Source organism: Mauremys reevesii, linkage group 4, assembly GCF_016161935.1.
Source record: "Mauremys reevesii isolate NIE-2019 linkage group 4, ASM1616193v1, whole genome shotgun sequence".
NCBI classification, from domain to species: Eukaryota; Metazoa; Chordata; order Testudines; family Geoemydidae; genus Mauremys; species Mauremys reevesii.
In genome coordinates, this window is record NC_052626.1 from 137,328,337 (window position 1) to 137,340,775 (window position 12,439).

A 12,439-nucleotide genomic window follows, 5' to 3' on the forward strand; every position below is an offset into this window, starting at 1 on the left:
TTAGATAGGGGCTGAGGTCCGGAACAAGGACCAGTGGGGCTTAGATAGGGGTGGAGGTTCTGGGGGCAGTTGGGGCTGGGGTCTGAAATCAGCGGACAGAGGCTGGGATTCAAAGGGCTCTGGGCTGCTGGCGATCCCAGAGCCCTTTAAATCCCAGACTCTGGGCTGCCTGCCTGGGCTGCCTGCGGCTCTGGGCTGCCTGCCTCTGGGCTGCCTGCAGGAGCCCAGAGCCTTTAAATCCCAGCCGCACCTGGGATCAGAGGGCTCTGGGCTGTTTGCTGGCAGCCCAGAGCCAGAGCCCTCTGAGGCAGAGCCCTGCCTGGGATTTATTCATGGGGCTAAAGCCCCAGAGCCCCATATAAGTCGGCGCCTATGCCTATTAAGCTACATGTTTATGTCAAAATCAATAAAGGAAACACAATATGTGCAGTGGCAGCACCCTCTGCTGACAAGAAACTGTCTACATGTTATGTAGATACTGCCCAGGACAAATTAAGAACATTGCTGTATGCGGGGTGGTTGTAGCCATGTCGGTCCCAGGATATTAGAAGGACAAGGTGGGTGAGGTCCTATCTTTTATTGGACCAACTTCTATTGGTGAGAGAGAGAAGCTTTCAAGCTATCCAGAGCTATCACACCCACTTTTATGTTATTTATTAAAATCATAAGGGTTAGTGGTAGAAAATAACACGCGCCTGTCAAGTGTCCTCCTGTACAAGGGAGACACCAGTGCCCAAGCAGATGGGCATATCCATTAATCCTGCTCAGGATCTTGCGGGTGTATTAATGCTGATGCATGTGCTATACCCCATGCTCAGTGTGGTGCCCAGAACTGGGGCAGTGCAGTGCTCATGAAGGGAGGCAACTGGCAGGGCAAGTGGGGGATGCCCTGTGGGATAGGGGGACGAGTGGGGGATACCCCCACCTCTCAGCGCTCCTATGTTCCCCCCCCAGTCTCCTGCTCCCCTTTGTGCCCCCTCATAGGAGCCCCCTGCTGCCCCCCCTTCTCACTCTCCAATTGCCTCCTCCTCCCTTTCAGTCCCCAGGAGTCTATCACCAAATCACCCCAATGGTTCCTTCCACCTCCCCCCCCCCCCGCCGAACACACAATGGTTCCTTCCGCCCGTGGCCGTGTCCGCGCGACAAGGCTGCTGATAAAGTTTTCCCCCAGGAGGCTTCGCGGGCCTTTGCGGCTTCTCGCGAGAGTTCCCAATCTCGCCCGCTTCCCACGATGGCGGCTCCTGCTGCGGCTCCGGCCGAGCCCCGGCTCCGCACGCGGGACGTGCTGATCCCTGGAGGCCCGGCGGACTTCGGGTCGCTGCTGCTGTCGGCCCCGGTGCTGGCGGGGCTGGAGGCCGCCGGGTTCCTGAGGCCTTCCCCGGTGCAGCTGAAAGCCATTCCGCTGGGGCGCTGCGGCCTGGGTGAGCGGGCGCGGGGCTGCCGGCGGGCGGGGGCTGGAGGGCGCTGGGTGGGGCCGGGGTCTGGGTCGGGAGCTGCCCCGCCCCGGGCGGGTTTGGGAGCTGGGGCGCCCCCCCCCTCCCGGGCGGGTCGGGTTTGGGAGCTGGGGCGCCCCCCCCCTCCCGGGCGGGTCGGGTTTGGGAGCTGGGGCGCCCCCCCCCTCCCGGGCGGGTCGGGTTTGGGAGCTGGGCCCTCCCGGCGGGTCGGGTTTGGGAGCTGGCCCCCTCTCCCGGGCGGGTCGGGTTTGCTTCTCAAGGGAAGGAGAGACTGGTAGAGACTCGGCCCCTGTCTGTGTGCAGGGAGTCTGCAAAGCCCCTAATAACAGAGCATCACCTGTTCCGGCTGCTGCCTGACTTGGGCCCTTCAAACCCTTTCAGATCTCATTGTGCAGGCAAAATCTGGCACTGGCAAAACCTGTGTGTTCTCCACCATTGCCCTCGATTCCCTCATACTGGAAAACCCGGCAACCCAGGTGAGAGCCCTGAAGATGTGGTGGTTTGTAGTGGCCTGGGGACATCTCCAGGTCCTTGTCCAAGGTATTTGAATAACCAAAGCGATCATCACCCAGACCCCAAGTTTTACACTAAGATCCATATGCAGGACAGGATATTGATCAATTTAATCTGGGGGCTGTGTCACTGTCTACATTTGAATGAAGTGCATCATGTATTTTACTGTTAAATCTCAGTGCCTTGATGCCAGAAGCTCCTAATAAGAATGCAGTGCTGCAGAGCTGTTGACTTATTTTGGAATCTGTGTTAGTAGTAGATTGCTTGATAGGTTATAATAAAGTAAATATGGGGAGGCGGGGGCATAAGGGCAACACCCACACCTCCCTTGTTGGTCATTTTTAGGCTTTACAAGCACACAAAAAATCTTGTTGGCTCAGCAATCTGAGTTATTTAGGCTTTACAAGCACACAAAAAATCTTGTTGGCTCAGCAATCTCAGTTATAGAAATATTTTCTTAAGACAAATATATCATGGACTGTGATAGTAGACTTCCACCTATACTGTCCTATGAATATGCCTCAAGTCTACTCTGCTGGGGGAGCTTTTATGGGGACCGAAGGAATTCAGTCTCAACTTATTGATTTGAGGGGGGGGGGGTGGGAGGCCCTGTCCAGTAAGAACTTGACTTCACTTCCAACGAGTGTTACACAAGTCATAAAACAGCTGATGGTAAAAACTTTGTCACTGGCTACCTAAGCTGTAGTTAAAGCAGTGGTGTAGAGGTGAAAGACTGCATCTAATCCACTGAGCCATTACTGTCCCTTCAAAGCTGAGTTCTTTATTTTTTCAGATCCTGGTCTTAGCCCCTACAAGAGAAATTGCAGTGCAGATTCATGCTGTTATCACAACTATTGGAATCAAAATGGAGGGCTTGGAATGTCATGTCTTCATCGGAGGGACTCCTTTGAACCAAGACAAAATGAGACTAAAAAAGTGTCACATAGCTGTAGGCTCTCCAGGTAAGAGCACACTTCACTGTACTTTAGTCATAATTCAGTGACACACATTTCAACAGAACAATATTTGGTACATAAATGCACTCTTGAATTCTTGTCCCATAGTCACATGACAGTTTCAAAGCCTGAAGCAAAAGAAAATTAGACCAGAGAAGTATTTTTAGTGAGTGATTAGTCTAAATATGCTTTTTTAAAAAGATTTATTTAATAAGTGGGTTAGGTAATGAGTCTTTGATTTGCAACAGATAGTGTCTTGTCTTGTCTCAACCAGATTCTTTTCTTCAATATTTTTGGAGCTAAAGTGTCTCACTTCTCTCTTATCATGTAGGTCGAATAAAGCAACTCATAGAATTGGACTGTCTGAATACAGCCAGTATCCGCCTTTTCATTCTTGATGAAGCTGACAAGCTTCTGGAAGAAGGCAGCTTCCAGGAACAAGTCAAGTAAGAAAAATACTAGTGTTTCTCTCATAAGCCTAGCAGTAGTTTTAACATGCAGACTCTTTCAGCTCTAAAACATGCTTTATGTGGGGATATATTCACTTTCAATATCTTACTTTCTCTTAGCTGGATTTATTCTTCTTTGCCAGCCAACAAACAGATGCTGGCTGTTTCTGCTACCTACCCTGAATCATTGGCTAATGCTTTGACCAGGTACATGAGAGACCCTACCTTTGTGAGGTTGAACCCCACTGACCCAAGTCTCATTGGTATGTATAAGTTGCACATCCATAACTTTAATGTTTTTAGGCAAATAAAATCTGAATGTATTTAACATTCAGCTACGAGTATAATTAATAAAAACAAAAAACGTTTCAAAATACTTGGTTTATCACTTATTTATAGATCACATGATTTGTTCAAAAGAGTGCTTATACCCAAACTTTTCTTAGCCAAAGTATCTATGATGGAAGAGTGGTTATTTTTCTCTTTGTTGCGGGTTAACTTTTTTCCATAGTTTCAAGAAAAGATTCCAAACATTTAAAAAAAAAAAAAAAGCCTTCCAGATTCCAATTCAGCATGTGGTGATATTGGTTAACTAGTGTTTCCCAGTTCTTTAATGTGCTTATTCTAGCTACAACTACATATTTGAATCAACTTTTAAATACGAATTCATTGCTAGTTTTATGTGAATTTTTGGTACTGTTAACCTTACCATGCTTTGATTTCTTGCACAGGGCTGAAGCAATATTACAAAATTGTGAATTCTCATTCACTTCCTCATAAGACTTTTGAGGAGAAGGCGCAGCACTTGCAGGAGCTCTTCAGCAAGATTCCATTTAATCAGGCCTTGGTCTTCTCAAATCTGCATAGCAGGTAACAAGAACTTCTTTAAACTAACAATATGATGTTTTCAGATGTCTGTGAACAGTGGGCATAATATATTCCATTTTTATAGCACCTTTCATAAAGAGCCCAAATTACTACACAACCTGCATGCAAATTTCAACTCCAAAATACTACTGTTTCTGGAATGCAGGGCTGCAGCTTGAACGGGTGGTACATAGTACCAAGCGAGTGTAGGGGTAGGGGGCAATTTTGACATCAGGGCAATTTCTGCATTCACCTGAGTGCTGTGGGAACTAATGTCTGTGTACACTTGATTTTTGAAGTCTAAGCTGAAAGTTCCACCAGTTGCAAAATTACAAAGTGTCACTGTATCTAACTTAACAAGATGAATGGCTGAGACAACTGCTGGAATTTTAATCTTTGGCTGTAAAAGAGTTGAAAGTTCAGATCTAATGCTTAGGCTGTTAAGTCATTTTCAGTCTGTCATCTTGAAGAAACTCTGGAAGCATGTAATTTTATTTACAGCCTTTATGTATATGTTGTATTAGGGCTCAACACCTGGCTGAAGTACTGACATCCAAAGGTTTTCCTGCTGAGTGCATTTCAGGCAAGTGCATTTGGAACTTACTGCTTCTGTTAATTGGAATTCTGTACGAAACTGACCTAAAATCACAGTAGAAATGTAGCCATTGGAGTATTCAGGACATAAGCGGGGACTTGGGGGCATTTTATATGAATAATTTACAGGTAATGTTTGACCGTTCATATATCTTGCACTGAGACTCTTAAATATTTGCTTAACTTTAATTTTTTTCCTATTGGTTAGATGGTTCAATTACTTCACTTTGTTTTCTAGTCTGTACTAGGGAATCCCATTTATGCTTTGGAGTACTGTAATGGATTGATGTATTTGGAAAGGAAAGTCCTCTTGTGTTTGACATGTTCAGAAGTGTGGAGTAATTTGATGCATTTGGTCACTTATTAAGAATATCTCTCAATTAGAAGCCAATAAAACAAAGCTCAGCCCAATTATAACAAACCATCCTTTTTTGTTTATTTTGTAATTAACACTAATCCCCTTTCCTGTAGACTCCCTTTGCGGTAAGAATATTTGCATCTTTATGGTAGTTAGTAAGTCAAACTTATTTGCATTCCATGTTACTCAAGTTACTAAAATACTTGAGAAAGGGATAATCTCTCAGAGAGTAATTTTATACCCTACTTTGTTAATCATGTTTTCAAATTTGTCTACTTTCCAGTCACCCCCATTTCCTGGTGTAGATACAACATGCCTTAGAATTAGTGCCTGAAGGATGGATGCCACTTCACGAGCTTTCAGGAATAGAATTTATTGAGCCCTGTTTTCCCTGGGTTTGAGCAGCACAAGGCTAACTAACCTAAATACTCTTTCAGTTTCTAAATATTCATTTTTGTTTCTTCAGGAAGTATGAATCAGAACCAGCGTCTTGATGCTATGGCTAAATTGAAGCAGTTCCATTGTAGAGTCCTGATTTCCACAGATTTAGTGAGTTTTTTTTTCTTTTCTGTTAAGCAGAAGTAGTTCTCTAGAATATAAATTCATGTATTGTAGAGCTGATTTGGAGATCAATCTGATTTAGCAGTATTTATAGAACATTTATCTGAAAATAGCAATTTTCTGTCTCTGCGGAGCATACAAACTGCCACCCAGTTTTCATCTTCAGAAAACAAAACCAGTTTTCAAAGTCTTTTTAAAAACAAAAAGTTTAAATACTTATTTTTTTTAATTACCTTTTTGTGGTTAGGCTCTGGAAGCCTATATGAATTTCAAAGAAGTAAATGTTTATCTTTTGATGGTGGTACGGGAGGGGACAGAAGTTACTTTTCTCCTTTGTGTGATACCAACACAACACCTCTTTCACATTTTAAGGAGAGCAGTAGCAATATCTCTTTTGTCTGTGACACAGGAGTATTGGCTGTGGTACAGTTTTTTTCTTTACACTTAAAAACATGAAAAGACTGGGCAACGTTATTCCTTCCTGCTATCTTCAGTTCAGTGCTTGAAGTTCTACCACCTAAAAATATTACTGTCCTGTATATTTCTCCTAAGCTGGGTCATATGTGCTCTCTTGGTACCCAGACATCTGCTTATTTTTCCTCCATGGTAATAAAAATGATCCTCCAGTTGCACATCTTAATGCCGAGTGCTTATACACTTATTTCTAGCTAACCTACGCAACCCAGGAAATTTATAGTTTTCACATACAGTGTGTTGAAATACATAGAATTTACAGAAGGGCCTCCTGAACTGATAGATGAACTGCATCTCTTATATGACTAGTCACCATTAATTCTGTTTTTCCCCCCCCCCTCTTCAAGACTTCTCGTGGAATTGATGCTGAGAAGGTGAATCTTGTTATCAACCTTGATGTGCCTTTGGACTGGGAAACTTACATGCATCGGATTGGTAGAGCTGGACGCTTTGGTAAAATACTGTTTTAGGGTTGTGCAGCTGCAAGTGGTGCATCTGTGGAACTGGCTAGCTAATTCTTCCCTCGCTCCCTGTATTGTAGGAACCTTAGGCCTAGCTGTGACATACTGTTGCCGTGGGGAGGAAGAGAATATGATGATGAAAATTGCACAGAAATGTAATCTTCAGCTCCTTCCTTTACCAGGTACAGTCTGTCTCCTGAATATGTCTGCATTATATTCTCTTGGTTATTTTTTTGGTTTTAATGTGACAGTTGAATTAACAGGTGGTCATGATGAACTGTGGTTTAATATACAGATATTATGCGAAGTCTAATAGCTGCATATATGTCTTGTAAGGCAGAGTGTTGGTACTGACAACGTACATAAATAGCTCTTAACTAGGTGGCCTGTACCTTTATTTTAAATCACTGCAATTATACAAAATTAAAACTTACTGTACACTTAGGGATTTTCATGAGAAGGCAATGGGAACTGCAGAATGGAGTGCTGAGGTCTTGTGGGCTTTATGGGTACAATAGTGGAGTAGAAGAGAAAGGAACTGGGAAATCTGAATGGATTCACCATCACTTTTCCCCAACAACAGAATTTACCTGTTAGCAATGCTTTGTATTTTCCTTTCCATGCCCCTCTTAACATTTTTAATATATCTTAAAACTGATGTTTTTAATTAGGATGTATGCTGGAGCAGAGAGGTAATATTGTATTATGTTTGACATTGTTAGCCATAAATATATCTTCTAATAACCGGAGTTATTGCTCTTCTCTAAGGTTACCCTTGGAATAATAGGCATAGTTTACCGTGAATAATTTATGAAAAGAATGATGGCGTTCTACTAGAGAAATGCATCTATTGTATTTTTTTAAAAAACAAAAACAAAACTTCCACCAGAAATACTGGTAATATTTATGGAAAAAGAGCAAATTTGGCAACTATCACTTTACAATCTGTTATGATTTGGGATTTTGTTATATAGCGTGCAAAACATACCTGTTTCCTCGGGGATCAAGAAAGAAATCTTGTGCTGCTTTTGACTGAATGGCTGCTTTTTTGTTGTTGTGCAGAACCTGTACCCACTGGATTGATGGAGCAATTTGCACAGTGGGATGTAGAAGTCACAGCTATTGCTCATGCAGATGCTTCAGTGAATGCTCATATCTTGACCCATAAAAGACCAGAGGAGCCAGTGCAGCACACACTCATAAAGAGCTGTGCTCAGATACCTCCGTGTGATCCTGCTGTTCCAGGTGAAAATTCGTCTATGTCCAAGCCAAGAAGGGCTTTGAAACAGAAGCAGCTTCCAAAAGGCTGCCAAAATCATGCAAATGCAGAAGAAACTAGCAAGAGTTCAAAGACATTAAACTTGAACGCACAGCAGAGAAATCAAATGGCAACGGCTTGCAAAACCACTGAACAAAATGTTGATCAGCATCTGGACAAGGAAACCTTAAAAAATACACTCCCCAAAATTCCTTGCCTGTCATCGTTTAAGAACCCACAGCCTGCCATTCCATGGAGCTTTGCAGAGTTTGTTGAAGACTATGAATACTTCATTAAAGAAGGGTTGGAGAAAAGGGTTGAAATCATAAGAAGTTACACAGGCCCTGGAGAGCAGTACCAGCACCCTAAAAATGGTGCTTTTGAAAAAAAAGAGATGAAAGAGACTATGCACTCAGTAGCAGACAGTCTCTCATTTGGGGACACTGATAGTGATAGTAACTCATACAGTTCCAGAGCTTCCTCTCATAGTAAGGGAAACAAGTCATACTTTGAAACCTCTTCAGATACTCAAGAGAGAGGAAGTGATGTGCTCATTATAGATCAAGCTCCTCTAAACTGTTCCCAAAGCGTAAGCTGCTCCCTGAGCCCAGTGGAGCACCAACAGATGCCACAAATCCAAAAGCACAGTCAGGTGAAAAAGAAGGTGGTGAAACAAAATTCCAAACGATGTAAGAAAAGCCCTCACCAGCAATCCCCCAGTCCTCCAAAGAGAGGAGCCCAGGAAGACTGTTCGTACAGCACTCAGGATGAGAGCTCTCCTGGCTTTCCCTATGAGACTCAGAATTATGAAGAATACTGGAAGTCCTATTACCGAGCATGGCAGAGTTATTATGCTTCTCACTCTTACTATAGGAAATTTCATAGGCATTTTAACTGGATGACTGCTTATCACACCAACTCTGTCTATCTTCAGGAACTGCTGAAGAGTGATTGGTGATGGGAGAGCAATCTTCACTACAGAAGGACTGATATTTACCAAGAGCTATCGTCTAAGCTCAGAAATTGACTTAAAAAATAAACAGACTGTTTTTAGACTGAAGTAAAAATGTCTTTTTTTTGTAAGTAAATTCTTTCTGGGTAAATGTTTTAAATGCATTCCATTGAATTGGTGTTGCAACAGATATTTGTCAATAAATAGAAATGACTTGTCTTATACATCAGGATATTCAGTTTCAACCTTTTAAGTGAACAAAAATGCAGAATCAGATTAAGGACACTTTAGATGTAAGAAACCACATTTAAAAAAAAAAAGCAAACTCAGCAACGGTATACTGTCATAATTTTCTGTTCTATTCACTGTTTTTGTGATACTCCATGGGCGAGGTTGCCTTTGTCATTAAAAAACCTACAGAAATTACTATTCATAGGCAGCCATCATCCCAGTTTTCGTAGTGCCTTCTTAAGTAGAGCAAAAACTGCTCCTGCTATTTAATAGTGGCAGATTGAAACCTGCTTATCTCAATTAATACATGTATTGCTAATTTAAATTGAATTAATTAAAGCTGTATAAATAACACTTCCACAGCTAGGTAGGGTAGGCTATGTGATAGAGGAGGTTTTAATTATATACAAAAAAAATGCAGCTATCATAATTGGCCTGTTCCCCTGGGTGCTGCAGTATCAGACTTGCCATGCTTAAGGGAAAACTTTAATTAGAAACGAAATTACCTATTAGCCCTGAAACTAATTGGGATTCTTTGTTTAGGTCTTGATGTTGTTTTGTGTCTGTCTGAAGCCTGGAAAAAATGGGGGATTGGGTGGTTTAGGATATTGGTAATGGATATAGAATATTTCCACTCTAGCTTCTTAATTCAAATCCAGCCTCAGTAGGATGCTTGAAAATTACTATCTGAAACCTTGTGCTGAGTCCTCTGTGAAGTGATCTGGGTCTCAGGCCGGTTCCTAGTGCACAGGTGTTAATTTCTGAACCATCCACAGTTGATCCTGTTCTTGGCAGTCTTGTGGGGATGCCAGGACGTAGCCAGAAGTCCTTTTAGTGGGAGGGTTGCTTCCTACCTATGAGTTAAAATTCATTTCTGGGGGGAAGCTTGCTCTTTCTACATGCACAAAACTTCGATAGAAGACTTCAAATGGAAGGGTGTTCAATGTCACCACCTTGCAATTCATTTTGAGAAATTGTGCATTTGTCATCCACTGTAATTTAATATAAATCCATTGTTACTTTAAAAATAGTGTTGATGATATTTGATACATGTAGGTAGAAGACCCAGTAGGCATCAGCAGGCAAGTCCTGTGTTGTGTGTGGCTGTACCTTTGGTGCAATAATAATGTTGAAATGTGTTATATGGGCACATTCCCAAGTTACTGCATACCCCATGTTAATGTTAAGCAATCACAAAATACTTGTGCAAAGGCCAATCTTCAAACCCTTGCTCTGTAGCAAAATTCCACCCCTTACTACTTAAACAATCCAAAGCTCCTTGAAAGGCTTCAGAGAGGTCTTTCATGGTGCAGTGAAGCTCTTTAAACATAAGACATAGGCGATCTCTGGACAAAGTGATGTGTAGAGGCAGGCCTGTTGACGTGGATATTTCTATATAGCACTTTTACAAACCTCTACTCATGAGCATGCCAGATTTTAGTAAGTGAATGCTCTTATCTCAGCTTTGGCTATTTGCTACTTGTCAAGTTGCAAATAGTTGAGTTTTGTAGTACAAACTTCATTTCCTTTTCCATCTGTGGTAAACATACAAAATTGATAGTACAGCACATGAAAGTAGCACTTTCCCGTCTGCTGGTAAATTAAGGCTCTCTGCTTTCACTTTTGTTTTTTGTTTGTTTTTCGTGAGAAGGAAAAACAGTGGCACCTAGTGGGTGTTGGGATTCACAGCAAGTGGGACAATTAACAAGCTTAATTTTTAACCATAACTGTTGCTCGATGTTTACGGAGGGGTTGTCTAATTAGCAGCTTTTAATTAGACTGTTTTAAGGAGAGAGACATTTTGACATGGGTTTTTACTGTTAACTCAGAAGTTTTGGGGGTGAGATTTTGTACTGATGGCTAAGATGTAAAATCAGCTGTGATTGTTTTTCCTCTTACATTCAGGTTGAGCCCATTGTTTGAATTTATGTAGAGCGTGGGAATCCTGCAGGTGTGGAGCTTGCAGAATCAGAACTGCCATTTCTAAAGCAATGCACAAGGAGAACTCTTCATCCTTAATATGTCTCTTTATATTTCAGAGAATCATTGGTATGTGCAATATAACTTTTGATTGAATGACACTAGTTAAAATTTAGAAAAGGTAGTTGAGCTCTATAGGTATTTTTTCCTCTGTAGGATAAATGAACACTATAGCAATAATGCAATTCTGAGTGTTTTTCCTATTCGTTGAAAAGACCTTGATGTGATGTTTGTTTCTAAAAACAATAAATTCTGTTGTTCTAGTTGTAATGAGCTGGAAAGGAGGATGCAGAATTGGGCTGCATCTTGGGCTATCTGCATTACTGTTTCCTTGCAAAGGCTGTGTCAGCAGGTCTCTCCATTTCATGTGTTCTTTACTCATAAAGCAGTCAATGTTAAAAGGATGATATTATTTTTGAACCATAAAAGTGATTTTAAAAAGGCAACTTCATTAGCAGTATAGCTATTCCCTTGTGTCTTTAAGTCATATCTACTGGCTTTATTGCTAAACATTTTTTTTTTAACTATTACCTCTGCATAGCTGAGAAAGCAAACTGGCTTGTATTTTGTGTTTTGCCTAGTCATGTCCAACTTCCAGCTGCAGAATTTTTATTATGGGTAATGCTTTCAGAGGCATAAGGCACACTGAAGTTTCAAAAGTTTGTGTGGAGTTTGCAGTAGTGGCAGTTAGGAAAAGTCTTCTCTTTGACTTGTCATTTTAGCTCTTAAATCAGTGGGAAGAAGTTGCAAGAGAATCTCACAATGCTATTAGGACAGGATCTATTTTCAGGATATGTATAAATGCACTTTAACCAGATTTTTCTCCAGTAGAGGAGCCATCCTGTAATCAGTATATATTTTTTTCCTCTGAACCCTTCCTGCAGTTGTGTAGCTGACACCAAACATATTTTCTTGAGGTGAGCAATACAGTAATCGCTGGATTTGTTTTTATGTGCATCCTGTAGCCCTATCTGCTTTTCCACACTCTGCTCCAGTTTCAACATCAGAAGGGCACAAGCAGCAGTTTGTGCTTCTGGTGGTTTGATTTTGTTGTTGTTTTGCTTTGTTTCTGTTTTGTTGTTGTTTTTTTGTGGTGGTGGGGTTTTGTGTGTGTGTGTGAGGGAAGAGGGCAGACAATGCATCTGACATATGGTGAAATAAATTTCTCCATTGGAACCAGTACTTGAAGCTTTTGCTTAGAAAGGAAGATTGAGAAATTTTGTGCACACAATACGCTATTTCCCCCTAGTCCTTAGGCAATTAAATTGTTTGTTTGAATGAATTTGCCCTTTTCATAGAGACTGGAGACACTACCGCTAATGTACCTTGGA

The 12,439-nt window shown here is 41.7% G+C and overlaps 1 protein-coding gene across 1 annotated transcript; it reads left to right on the forward strand.

Annotated features, from left to right (window-relative positions):
* The first annotated feature begins 1,179 nt into the window (after nt 1–1,179).
* Nucleotides 1,180–9,121, forward strand: DDX20 (DEAD-box helicase 20). Its single transcript, XM_039538730.1, has 11 exons — nt 1,180–1,421; nt 1,836–1,930; nt 2,761–2,929; nt 3,255–3,369; nt 3,493–3,635; nt 4,104–4,242; nt 4,764–4,822; nt 5,658–5,740; nt 6,574–6,679; nt 6,768–6,869; nt 7,750–9,121. The coding sequence occupies exons 1-11, from the start codon at nt 1,232–1,234 to the stop codon at nt 8,901–8,903; spliced, it is 2,355 nt and encodes a 784-aa protein (XP_039394664.1). The 5' UTR covers nt 1,180–1,231; the 3' UTR covers nt 8,904–9,121.
* The last annotated feature ends 3,318 nt before the right edge of the window (nt 9,122–12,439 follow it).